This window comes from Thermobia domestica, chromosome 16, assembly GCF_964235325.1.
Source record: "Thermobia domestica chromosome 16, izTheDome1.hap1.1, whole genome shotgun sequence".
NCBI lineage: Eukaryota > Metazoa > Arthropoda > Insecta > Zygentoma > Lepismatidae > Thermobia > Thermobia domestica.
In genome coordinates, this window is record NC_137469.1 from 153,338,465 (window position 1) to 153,350,905 (window position 12,441).

The following is a 12,441-nucleotide window of genomic DNA, read 5'->3' on the forward strand; positions in this document are numbered from 1 at the left end:
TTGAAAGGATTTTATAGCATGTTGACCGGAGGGAAATGCCTCGATGATTATTACAGTCAGTTTTGTGTCATTTCTTGTGGATTGGAACAAGGATTGATTCTTGCCACTTTTTTTTGGAAATTCTTCCTTGTTCCAGATAAGGAGAATGAGTTTATGTATCTTGTTCCACAATTTTTCGCGCCCAGCTAAAATTAAATAACTTAACCGGAATTTCGTCTACACCCGGAGATTTGTGTTTCTTTAATTTCTTTATAGTGATTTCTTCTTGTATTCGGTTAGGATCTATTCTATACGGGAAAAAGTGGTAAGTAAGCTCTTCTAGCTTTGCAAGGCTACACAATGATACGAGACGGAAAACGTTTGTGGAATTTCATGTCAATAATTGAAACTCCACTGACTATATCAACTGGAATTGGTCCAAACCATAAAGCGGTACAAATTTATGCACTTTTCCATTTGCTGAAGTGGTCCTCCAGAAATGACAACGGAGCCTCCAAAGAGTAGTCATAAATACGTACCAATTTTACGGTATCAGTGGAGGCTAAGATTCCTGACGATGCTGATATTTCCATGATGGAAATCAACTGCTGTAAGAGCTGTCGTATGGAACTATTCATAAGAGCATAAACTTTTAAACTTCACGTAAATACTTTGCAGTTCTGCATGTAACTAAGGCGCAAAAAGATTGCCAAAAATACGGGGAAACTTGGCTTCGAACCAGTATTATATTTTACTTGCGTTTGGGTGTAGCTTCTATAAAGACGGTCAACGATAAATTGATATTTAAAACCTTTCTTGAATTCCATGGCTACAATGACTGTATTGAAACTTTTAAACACTAAAAACATAAAGTAGGCGCACCAATAACACAATTAAAAACACTAGACGTCTGCAGTGAGCAACTGATCACTGCAAAAATCGCAAGGAATAGCAATAGAGTCTACATCACCACACACACCAGCATTATCAACACACAACTCAACGATGTGAAAAGCTTGAGTGCTCGAACGCAACTGATTTAGGCACTTACCGGTTCATTGTAGACTCACGAGTGATCTAGTGCCAATTTCAACATTATGCTTTCGGTAAAACTTCTACCCTAATTTTCTTCTCGCTCTTTCAGATTGAGGATTTGCCAATTTGAAAGTGAAGTTATTAATATCACTACAAAGAATATCATATCACTTTAATATACACCCCTGCATTGATAAAGTATAACATTCTAGTTTATGAGTTTATTTGTTTCAGCTCTTCCGAGTTTAAGATGTAAGTAAAAGCACACTAACAACTAATAATAAAGAAACTGAGTCTACCTGATGGATAACAATAAGAAATGATATAAAATACAATGAGCTGATGAGTACGGTACTGTATATTAACTTTTAGCACCCCCCTGTATTCAAGAATAAACCCATTGGAACCTAGGTGTCCTCGGTTACACTTATTAGTCACGTCAGGATAATAAGACCTGGTACAATGTTGCTATTTCATCAATGTGCTCATTACAGGGATAAGTCAGTTACTTATGTGAGTGTAAGATACTCTAAAAGATTGAGATTTCCTGATCTAAGTACTTATATAAACTTATATGAAACTTATATATACTTTAGCGAAATAAAGCATTTTAAAAAAGTCAAAATTTCAGCTTCATGTAACTTCATTCCCATTTTTTCGAAACATGTTATATCATACTTATGGTATCCGACGCTTAGATACTTTGGTTGTGGATTGTCCCATCTGTCTTAGTTCTGCTCTTAGTAATTAGTGGTATCCACAATTTGGGTGTTTATGATACTTTGCCACATTGAATAATAAATGTGGCACTGTAAGTTTTCGTTTAACTTGTAGATTTGAAATATAGAATAATGTAGTGTTGTGTCATTTGGAAACAAAAAACTTTGGTTGACAACATTGTTCACTTGCTAGTACTGTAGAATATGCGAAACCATTTTTCTGTTATTGGTGTTTGCTTCTTATTGCTAGTTATTAAGTTTATTTTCGTAGCGTATTTTAAATAAAATTAGAAGTAGTTTTGCTATGCGAGATATTTCTTTTTCTTGCATCAAAATATCTTTCCTCGGCGTATTATTGGCCTTTCTAAGTATAGAAAGTTCTTCGTTTTCAAAGGTTATCCCCGACCAAAGGATCGAATGAATACCTTGAAAAAAAACGCAAATATAATCAAGTTTAACGATAATGTCCTTTATGTTTGAATTGGAAAACAACTAGCGTTTCCAAATTCCCTGTCTCTTGGATATCTAACCTTTCTCTTTAGAAGTTTTTACTTCACGTTTGAATAACTCTCTACCCTACTTAGTGGACTGCTTCTGAAGCAAAACTTTCATTCAATGTTCACCAATTTTCTAGTACGGTTGCAATTCGGATTGAAGTTTCATAATAATAATAATAATAATAATAATAATAATAATAATAATAATAATAATAATAATAATAATAATAATAATAATAATAATAATAATAATAAATTAAATTGATAAGATGAGATATAGTGCTAAAATATATTATATCTAAAATTTACACACAATTTATTTGTTGACTTAATATATTTGTATATAAACTATCATACAATAAAGAATTAAATTATACACATAAGGAAGAATTTACAAATCAACATTTTACAATCAACACACACACACACACACACACACATATATATATATATATATATATATATATATATATATATATATATATATATATATATATATATATATATATAGACAGATAGATATAGATATACATATAGATATATGTATGTATGTTTATTTATACTCTATATACGAACTCTTACCCAGTAACGTAGCGTGAAGTTTCAAAACTCATAGGTTTAAATTGGAAAGTCTTAATTCGTCCAATATATTACACTGACAAGTAGACTTACAGAAACATAACTCACGAATTTGAATGAAACTGTGCATACCTGTAGAACAACGTAGAATCGAGATGTATTTTTTTTTTTTTTTTTTAATTTCTGCAATCGTGCGGGATTAAGGGTAGAAACTGCCCTTTGAACGTTAGGCGTGGTCTCCTAGCATACACAGAAAAAATTATTTAATGTAGAAGGAAACATACTGGGAGGGAGGTTTTGGGACAGTTGATTCAGAATTTGACATCAAAAGTACAAAATTGCGGATCCAATATGACGAGTACTATTACAGAAAAGCCACAGGTTTGAAATGCTCTTTAGTCAGCCAGGAACATTTATAGTTACCAGGGGTTACTGTTAGAAAGTTACAGACCGATTTGAAACCAAGTCTCCGTATCCCTCACTATTCGGGGGTGTTTATCGAAAGTCAGTTTACGTATTCACATTGTATTCACGGTATTACTTTTTCTCCCAAATTATCAATCTATCAAAAGTTATAATTTACTATCATTAGTAATTCGTGTCTTAATCTAAAGAGTATATACGAAAGACGTAAAACTATAAATTTCATTTGATTTTCCGGTTTCAATTATTTTCTTCATTTTTTTTTTTCATTGAAAAGAACAGCTAATATTGAAACGTATTTCATACAAATATACTTTCTGAACTTACAACTTAATTTGTCTTACTTTAACTTTTTTTTGCTAACCGGAATCCGACACACTATGACAAATATAGTCAATAATTTGAGTTCAATAATAAAGGATTAATAATAATAATAATAATAATAATAATAATAATAATAATAATAATAATAATAATAATAATAATAATAATAATAATAATAATAATAATAATAATAATAATAATCTCTTTGACATTTCTATTACCACGAATTTATTTATTAGCTTTATGGCTGACAAGGTTCCTTGATTGATTTGGAATTCGACTTCTCCTTTAGCACGGACAACATGCTTATATGAGACGTTAAATCCCATGGATATCAACCACAGATTAAATCCGTGTCCCCCATACAAAATGCGCATACACAAATCACATAGGCACCATAGAGTTTTCAAAGATATTACCGTTTAGGTATGTATTAGTTTACAATACGATGAACAATGAAAAAGAAATGTTTTTGTTGCTTACTTAGTTGTTTCTCTGTTTCAATATATAAAAAGGAAGGAAGATTGATAAATGGTTATAATTTATTTTTAATTTCAGAATACCCTTCACGTACATATTGCGTAGCCTGAACTTTTACTGTTATCATAATCCAATTAGTCAGCTGTTTACTTCAAACGAAAAGTTACATTCCTCATTCACTCTTCTGCTGCGCGCGCTTCTCTAGCCCTTTTACGTTCTTAGGGTTTTGGGTATTTTTTAGACTTTCAGTCAAGCAGCTACTACATCGTCACTATTTAGCCTAGGATCATGTATATACCTTTAGAATAGACCACGCTTTCAAATCGTACCACTTACATGTCCATACCATATACCAGGTGAGATCAAACGGAATTTTTTTTGTCACACTTTGGGCCCCTCAGGAACGGCAGTGTGAACGTAGAGATCTCAAAAAATATCATAAATACTACTCGGTACACTGAATGTGTGTACTAAATTTCAAGCTTCTATCTTGAATAGTAAGGGCGAGAGAAATTTTATCAAGAATTTCCGCAATGCCCCAGATCACCGCAAAAGATCTTGATCTCAAGTAAACAAAGAAAGAAAAAAAGAAAAAGAAAAGAAAAGAAAAAAAGACATTCCTATTTACCCTACAATCATAATCCGCCGATCGTTCTCTTCAAAATAGAACTGCTTTTCAGACAGTATCATTCACATGTCTCCATCATGAATCTGAGGCGGGAAAATCCCGAACAAAGGGATTTTTTTAAAAATATAATTTTTTTCAATTTTTTGTCCCTCTGGACCCCCCTGTTTTAACGCAGAGATCTGAAAAATATCTAATAAATACTACTCGGTGGACTGAATGTTTGTGCAAAATTTCAATCATCTTGGTGCAAAAGTAAGCCCGCCAAAAAATACTCAAAATACACCGAATTCCCGTATAAAGAAGGATTTTTGAAAAAAAAATCCTGAGACATCTCTAATTATCCTAGGATCATGGTTCAGCCACCATTCTCTTCAGAATAGAACTGCCTTTCAGATGGTATCATTCATATGTCTCCATTATATATTTGAGGCGTAAAAATAGCGAAAAGGTGATTTTTTGGTAACAAAATATCCCTTTTTTTTTAACCTTTCCACCCTCTGGACCCCCCGTGTGCTAACACAGAGATCTGAAAACTGCTGTTAAATACTACTCGGTGGACTGAATGTTTGTGCAAAATGTCAATCTTCTAGGTGCGAAAGTAAGCCCGCCAAAAAATAATGAAAATAGGCATAACAAACGAAAAAATATGTTTTAAAGTTATGGCGTATCACCTCCTATGTCTCGACGCAGGAAGGCATGAAGCCATATGTACGTGTTCTACAATGCCTCTAAACTTAAAAAAAAAAAAAAAGGAAAATGGACGAAAAGCTCAAATAGGAGAATTATAACGCAAACTACGATAAAACACCCGTATGTTACAAATTGTACCATAAGATTTTAAAAGGACTAGTCTGCTCGGACGGAGCCACAGAAAATTGTAACACACCGGGAATAGGCCTTCTCTTTATTGCGCATCTTCTCACTTGAATGTAAGGCACGAGACTTGATTCCGTTGTTTAGAATTCCCTCTTTGTATTGCTCCTCGACTTGGTCAATGTGCACCTGGCCTTACATCTGGTGCCTGGTTAGGGTTCAAGTGAAGAACGTTATATTCGTAAGATTCGGGTTTTACAATTTTCTCTCGCGTTCTTCGACAAGATCACCTGAAACTTTTCTTTTTCTCGTTTGGACTATAAGAAATAATCGCAGGGACGTTAAACTGAACATTTCATTTCAACCCAATAGTACATGTTTATCAAAACGTGAATTTAATGTGATATTATCAATTGTATTTTTATTGCTCCTATCAGTCAATTTTAACTAATCAAAACTTCTTTCGCTGTTAAATTCTATGATTTAATGCATTCCTGCAAATTAAAAACAAGAATTAAATGAAATCTTTTAGGTTAACCTCCCACAGATGTGCCTTTTAGGTTAAACAAGATGGATGATAGATTTAGGAAAGAAGATGGAAATCAATGATCGTGAGATCGGTGCCGGAGATCTAGAGCGGTACCGCGGAGCCTAGGTCGCTCCAAGTTTCTCCAGTGACAAAAATACTTGAAGTATTATTTATATCTTTTTGATAGTTTATAGTAAGCGTTGCCTTTTATTCTTTATTGGAAAATTTTTGAGACATTGGATATTCCTAGTTTTTGTTAACGAAGTGCTTAAACGGATTTCAAATTAAAATGATTTGCGTAAATTCAGCATATACCTATCATTGTCAGGTTTCTGGCTGACTCCCCCAGTTTTTACCTTCTAGATCCGCCACTGCGTGAAATTAATTTTTGTGCTCTCTCACCGGTAATCGAACTTATGACCACGTGCATCAAAAACACACATACGACAGATAATAAAACAGAGGGGAGAACATACCACAAATTGAGTGCTTGACGGTGTACATTACTTTTTCAATACATAAATAAGATTGAAATATGACTCGGCTAATTGAGATCTACATTACGTAACCTAAGATTTACTCAATATCTATTCTGCTAACTGTCACATGACATAAAATTCTTACTCACCATTACATGGTAGAAAATTAAGTAGCAGACATGTTATCGCACAAGTTGTAAACAGTCACAGATAAGTTTTCGTACATTAACAAGCAGGCATTGTTGTGTGTGTGAACAGTGTTCGATTTGATGTGAAAAGAGTGAAGTGGGAACGAGTGAATATGGATGTCTCTTTAAGCTCTTTGATACTATATGGCATCCTCCTCTTGCCTGTAGCAACCTTTTTGTATACCTATGGAAAGAAGAGAGCTAGAATAATTAAACTCGTGGATAAACTTCCTGGACCTCCAGCAGTTCCTATTCTAGGGACCACAGTGCCGTTTTTCATGGCTTCAAGAGAAAGTAAGATTTTATAGTATTCTCGTAAAAAGTTGGTTCATTCTTTATTTCGTTATGCGTTAAATTACATTCCAGTTTGTATTTTATTTTTTAATGTCTTTTCAAAGCGTTCGTTAACATATTCCAATCCAAGAAAATTTAGGAATGCTATAATAATGTTCTTTTCTAAAGTACGTAGTTAAAATTCAGTTTACACGAGGAGTGTGACAAGCTTATGATTAAAACAAGTCATATTTTTTAAGCAACAAGCAATATCTCTTAAATATAAACGACAAACATTTTAGTCTGTGCATTACGCTAAAATTCTAAAAAAATATACAGTCACGCCAATAGATGTCATTACTTGTGCTTAACGCTTGTGTGTCTATCGAATAATTTCATAAAAATATGAGGGGGTTCATGGTGGTTGGTGGACAAACTAAGAAAATGTAAATAATTACAGGTTTAAGTTAATCATGTTTTTAACCTATAGTTACAGCGTGCTGAAGGTTTGGGTGGAACCACAGTAGATCTACTAGTTTATATAAACATAGAACGTATTTCCTAACTTATTGGTATTGGTTGTTTCTAAATCCGTATTTAAAGGGGACAACGTGGTTCAGTGATAGAGCTCTTACCTCTGTGCGTGGGATTCCTGGTTCGATCTCCACTCAAGTAAGTTTGTGGTGGACAACATCGTGTACGTGAGTTTTCTCTGAGTACTCCCGCTTCTTCCCACATTCTCATTCCACCAATTTTTCCATTGACATTCACTTGCGCTTAGCATCTGCCTTCCTTAACACAAAGGGCATAGTCATGAGACGTTTAAGCTGAATGATTTAATCTCATTTCATTTTAAATCCGTATTTAAAACCTTACACGCTCTTTGCAAAGTAACTCACTGTTTAAAATAATTCGCTCACTGTCTCGGAGCAATTAATCGAATTTCATCTTGAAAATTACTTAATTTTATGTATAGTGTATGGATTTCATTGACTATCAAAAGTCCTAGAATACACGAAATCCTGCACTTAAAGTACAGACAATATGTTAGATCTTCGTACAAATATAATCTAACCATAACTGTATTATGCTTAATCACATCCATGTAATGCAATCGGAAAAGCTGCAATTTTAAGTACATGCGACATATCTTATCAAAAGAGTAAATTTCAAGTGTGTAGAAAATAAAATGAACAAGTGAGTTTCGTTTCACAGTGTCAAACTACAGTAGACTTCCAAACTATTCGAATTCAATACTCCAAGTAATACATACTGGTTTCAATAGATTAATAAAATAAAAAAATATAACCTGTTCCTCGGACGCTGAATTCACATCAAGAAACCATTACGCCCTATGCCTTACAGTTTTGTTCTATAGCAATAAAACTTCAAACCGGAAATCGCAAAATTGAACCACTTCCGAATTGATAAATGGTTACGAGAGGATATAGAACCTACTTTTGGGAACCTGAATCGATTGAAGAAACTGCATCTCCATATCTCCTACAGTTTAATAGTATTGAAACCGGAAGCAGTAGTAAACTTCAAACACTTCCGGTTTTGATAGAATGGTGTGGATCGTTACAGTATGTTCTCTTGATACCCTAAATTGATTCCAGAAACCGCTTACCGCTATATATTACCATTTTGGTTTTATAGCGATAAGTGTTCAATGTGAAAGTGACTAACTTGAACCACTTCCGTTTTGAATAGAGGGATAATGGAGAAGACGCAACATATTCTTGGGAAGCTGAATTGATGCAAGAAAACTGTAACTCATTATCTCTCACTGTATTGACTCTACGGAAATCAGTATTGAAACCGAAATTAGTAGAAAATTTCAAGCAGTTACGGTGTTGGTAGAAATTTGCCTGTTGTGATGGTATGATCTCCTGAGACCCTGAATCATTTACAGAAAACCGCTTGTCACTATTTAATACCATTTCATCCTATTTTCAGTAATGTTGAAACAGAAAATGGTTAATTGAACTACTTCCGGTTCCTGAACTGAGTAGAGGATAAAAGGAGGAGATAGAACCTGTTCTTTGGACGCTGAACAAATTGAAAAAAAAATTACATCTATTAGAGATATATTTTACTGTTTTTGCTCTATAAAAATCAGCATTGAAACCGGAAGTAGTAATAAATATGAATCACTTCCTGTTTTGGTAGAGTGTCGTGAGTTGTGACGACATGCTCCGTTGAAACACTGAATCGATCACAAAATATCACTTCTCGCTATATATTAACATTTTTGTTCTATTACGATAAATGATAAAACCCGAAAGACTAATATGAACCACTTCTGGTTTGAATACAGGATTAATAACAAAAATAGAACCTATTGTTTTTACAATGAATCAATTGAAGAAAAAAACGATCTCGATATATCTTACCAGTTTTATTGTGGAAATCAATTTTGAAGTCGAAGTAATATTAAATTTAAACCGCAGCTGGTATTAGCAGAGCGCTCGGGATAGTCTAAGTACGTTGCCTTGAGATGCTAAATCGTTTCCAAAAATTCTCTTCTCTCTACCTATCTATCGAGATAAACGTTCAAACTGGAATTGAGTAATTCGAACGACTTCCGGCTTGGATAAAGAGTTAATGTAGGATACAGAACCTAATCTTGGGACACTGAATCATTGCGAAAATCATATCGAAATATCTCCGTACCGTTTTTGTTCTAATTTTTTTTCGACAGACGGACGGACAAAGCTGCTTTGTAAGATTACTGACACTTAAGCTAGCATAGTTTGGAAGTAAAAAACAAACAAAAAAAAAAAAGAAAGAAAAAAGAAAAAGAAAGAAATTAACAACATCATTAGCGTTTAACGGTTGAAAAGGTGTTCCAATATGAGACGTACACCAGCGTGAATCTAAATATATAATTAGTAATTTTAAACTTGGTGTACTAGAATCATTCCACTTATTGACGTGAGTGATACTCTTCATTATGACACTAGGAAGACGATAGTACATAGTATGGTTAACGAGATAGCCTAAAGTTATCATTATTTATTAAATTTTAATTTCTGTGTAACTAAAATATTGTTCAAAGATAATATATACATACTCGTATCAGTCGAGAGATCACATCAAGCTAAATAAAATTACCTGTTTAAGTATAAATCCTCAAGCGTAATTTCTGAGAAAATCAAAGAAAAATATACTTTTGTGGTACTAAAATGTATGTATGTCGTTGCTTGCCAATGACAATTGACAGTTTTTGTTTAGCTTTAAGAAATCGTTATCTATTTACGTTTGCTTCATATACCAAAACATGTTTAACCTTAACTTGGAGAGTTCATATATTTATGTTTCTCTTTTCCTAAACATTCTTCTTTACGCCTATACTACTTGTCACCATCACTTCGCAATGCCAAGATCTATATCGAGCGTGAGGCAATCATTATCGGTAGAACAGATTATTGGGTCGAATACCTGGTTTTATGAAAATGAAATAAAATCTTTGAGTTTTACGTGCCACGATTATGCTGGTGAGGCTAAAGGAGACGGTAAAGAAATGAAATGGTGGAACGAAGAAAGCGGAAGAACCCCTACAAAACCCACGCATACGATGTTTGTCCAACACGAAGTCCACACGATGCGAGCTGGGATCGAACCATGGACCCCAAACACCGGAGGTGAACGCTCTACCACTGAGCCACCGCGCCCACTACCTGGTTTTATGTCTGCAAGGACGTGCTTCTAAACAGATAATTAAATTGTGAAGCAGAAAATTAGCTAAATAAAAAGAAAATTGAATGAAATTTTATTTTAACGTCTCACGTTTATGCCCCTTAGGCTAAGGGAGACGGATGATTAAGGCAAGTGAGTGATGAGGAAGAATTGGTGGAATGAGAATGAGGGAGGTCATGGGAACACCTCGTAAAATTCCAAGGACATCCAAATAAAAAGAAAAAACAAAATGACAGGAGACTAATATAGTTACAAATATAAGGAGATTAATATAGCTACACAGCAAGCAATATAGATACACATGTAAATGACGCTACTGTGGGGCACTGAAGTGAAAGCACGAGATTTATGACATATGGGTTAATCTACAGTAAATGATATCATGTTCGCGCTATTACTTTCAGTGGTCCAAGTACGATATTCGCTAACTTTCTCGCCTTTAATACTAGCTTTCCTGATGGGGATGTTAAATACTTATCAGGCAAGCCACCTTCAGTGAGGTTTACCCTAGCTTTTCCTTATTCGCACCAGGCAAATGCCGGGATGATACCTAAAATACAGCTCCCAGACCATTTCCTTCCTTCCCTATTTCCCCGTTAGTTTAATCTCCGAGTAACGTAATCCCTCATACGTCACAGACTTAAACGGCCACAGACGCTGAATGCCAGAATTATAATTCCTAATTCTAATCCGTAAACTACTGCTTTGTATTTCTTAACACATTTACTTGCCAATGGGTCCCTTATTTAATGATACGGGTTTTTATTAATGAACGCAAGGCCTCCAATTAGATTATGGTTTAATCTAGTTGACAAACATTCGAATTATTCACGTAATTACGCTATTTTTTCTAAACCCCTTTGAATTAGTTATACCACTAAAATATAAATGACAAATTCTTTCAACTAGTAATTTTATATTGCATTTCTCTCTTATTAAAACCTATTTAGAGATAAATCACTTTTTGTATACTTCAAGATAAATTAGATTGAAGATGACCTAATGAATTAAGATCACTGTGGCATTGACCGCTAATTCTGTTCTGGCTTTGTGGGAATTGAGGTTATCAAATGTTTTCAAAGGACACTCATTTATATCCTTTATCAGAGAATACGACTGCTTATTTATGAAGTGTGTCAACGACGTGAAAAAAATCATATGATGTGTTAGTCTTAGACGTAGGAAAGATGTATTGAAGAGACATCTTCCACCACTACCAGAGAACATTGTCACCACTAATAATACACTTATATCTATCTCTAATTCGTGGTACATAAACCAATCTAAATAGGGAAAAGCTGCAAGTCGTTTCTTTCAAATTGGATAATAATAATAATAATAATAATAATAATAATAATAATAATAATAATAATAATAATAATAATAATAATAATAATAATAATAATAATAATAATAATAATAAAACTTAAAAGTAGATTTTTCAAACATAATTCAACTATAGGATACATTCTAGAAATTAGCATTGACAAATTTTACAATTCAATATATGAAGCTTCATAAAAACTGCACACACACACAGAGCCACAACAATCGGTGGTGCAAGCAGCGCAAGGCACCCCGGGACAATTTTGACAAGTACTGCCTTAAGTTGGAGAATTGAATGAAAAAATTATATATTCGCTTGGGGTAAAATATTGTAGCTTCAGGAGGAATAACCTCCTCCAGAACATTGACCTTCAATGTTGTTAAGAGATTCATTCACTTCTATTTGTATACTAAATTAAAACTAGTGTGAGCGTAAAAAAAAGGCATATTTCACTGTTATGGAAAGA

At 33.8% G+C, this 12,441-nt stretch overlaps 1 protein-coding gene across 1 annotated transcript in view; it reads left to right on the forward strand.

Moving 5' to 3' along the window:
* The first annotated feature begins 6,631 nt into the window (after positions 1–6,631).
* Positions 6,632–12,441, forward strand: part of LOC145673475 (cytochrome P450 4C1-like) — a 109,930-nt gene continuing 104,120 nt past the window's right edge. Inside the window, exon 1 of the mRNA XM_081743204.1 lies at positions 6,632–6,967. Coding sequence (XP_081599330.1) covers positions 6,787–6,967 — 181 coding nt within the window. The 5' untranslated portion in view covers positions 6,632–6,786. The remainder of the gene's footprint in view (positions 6,968–12,441) is intronic.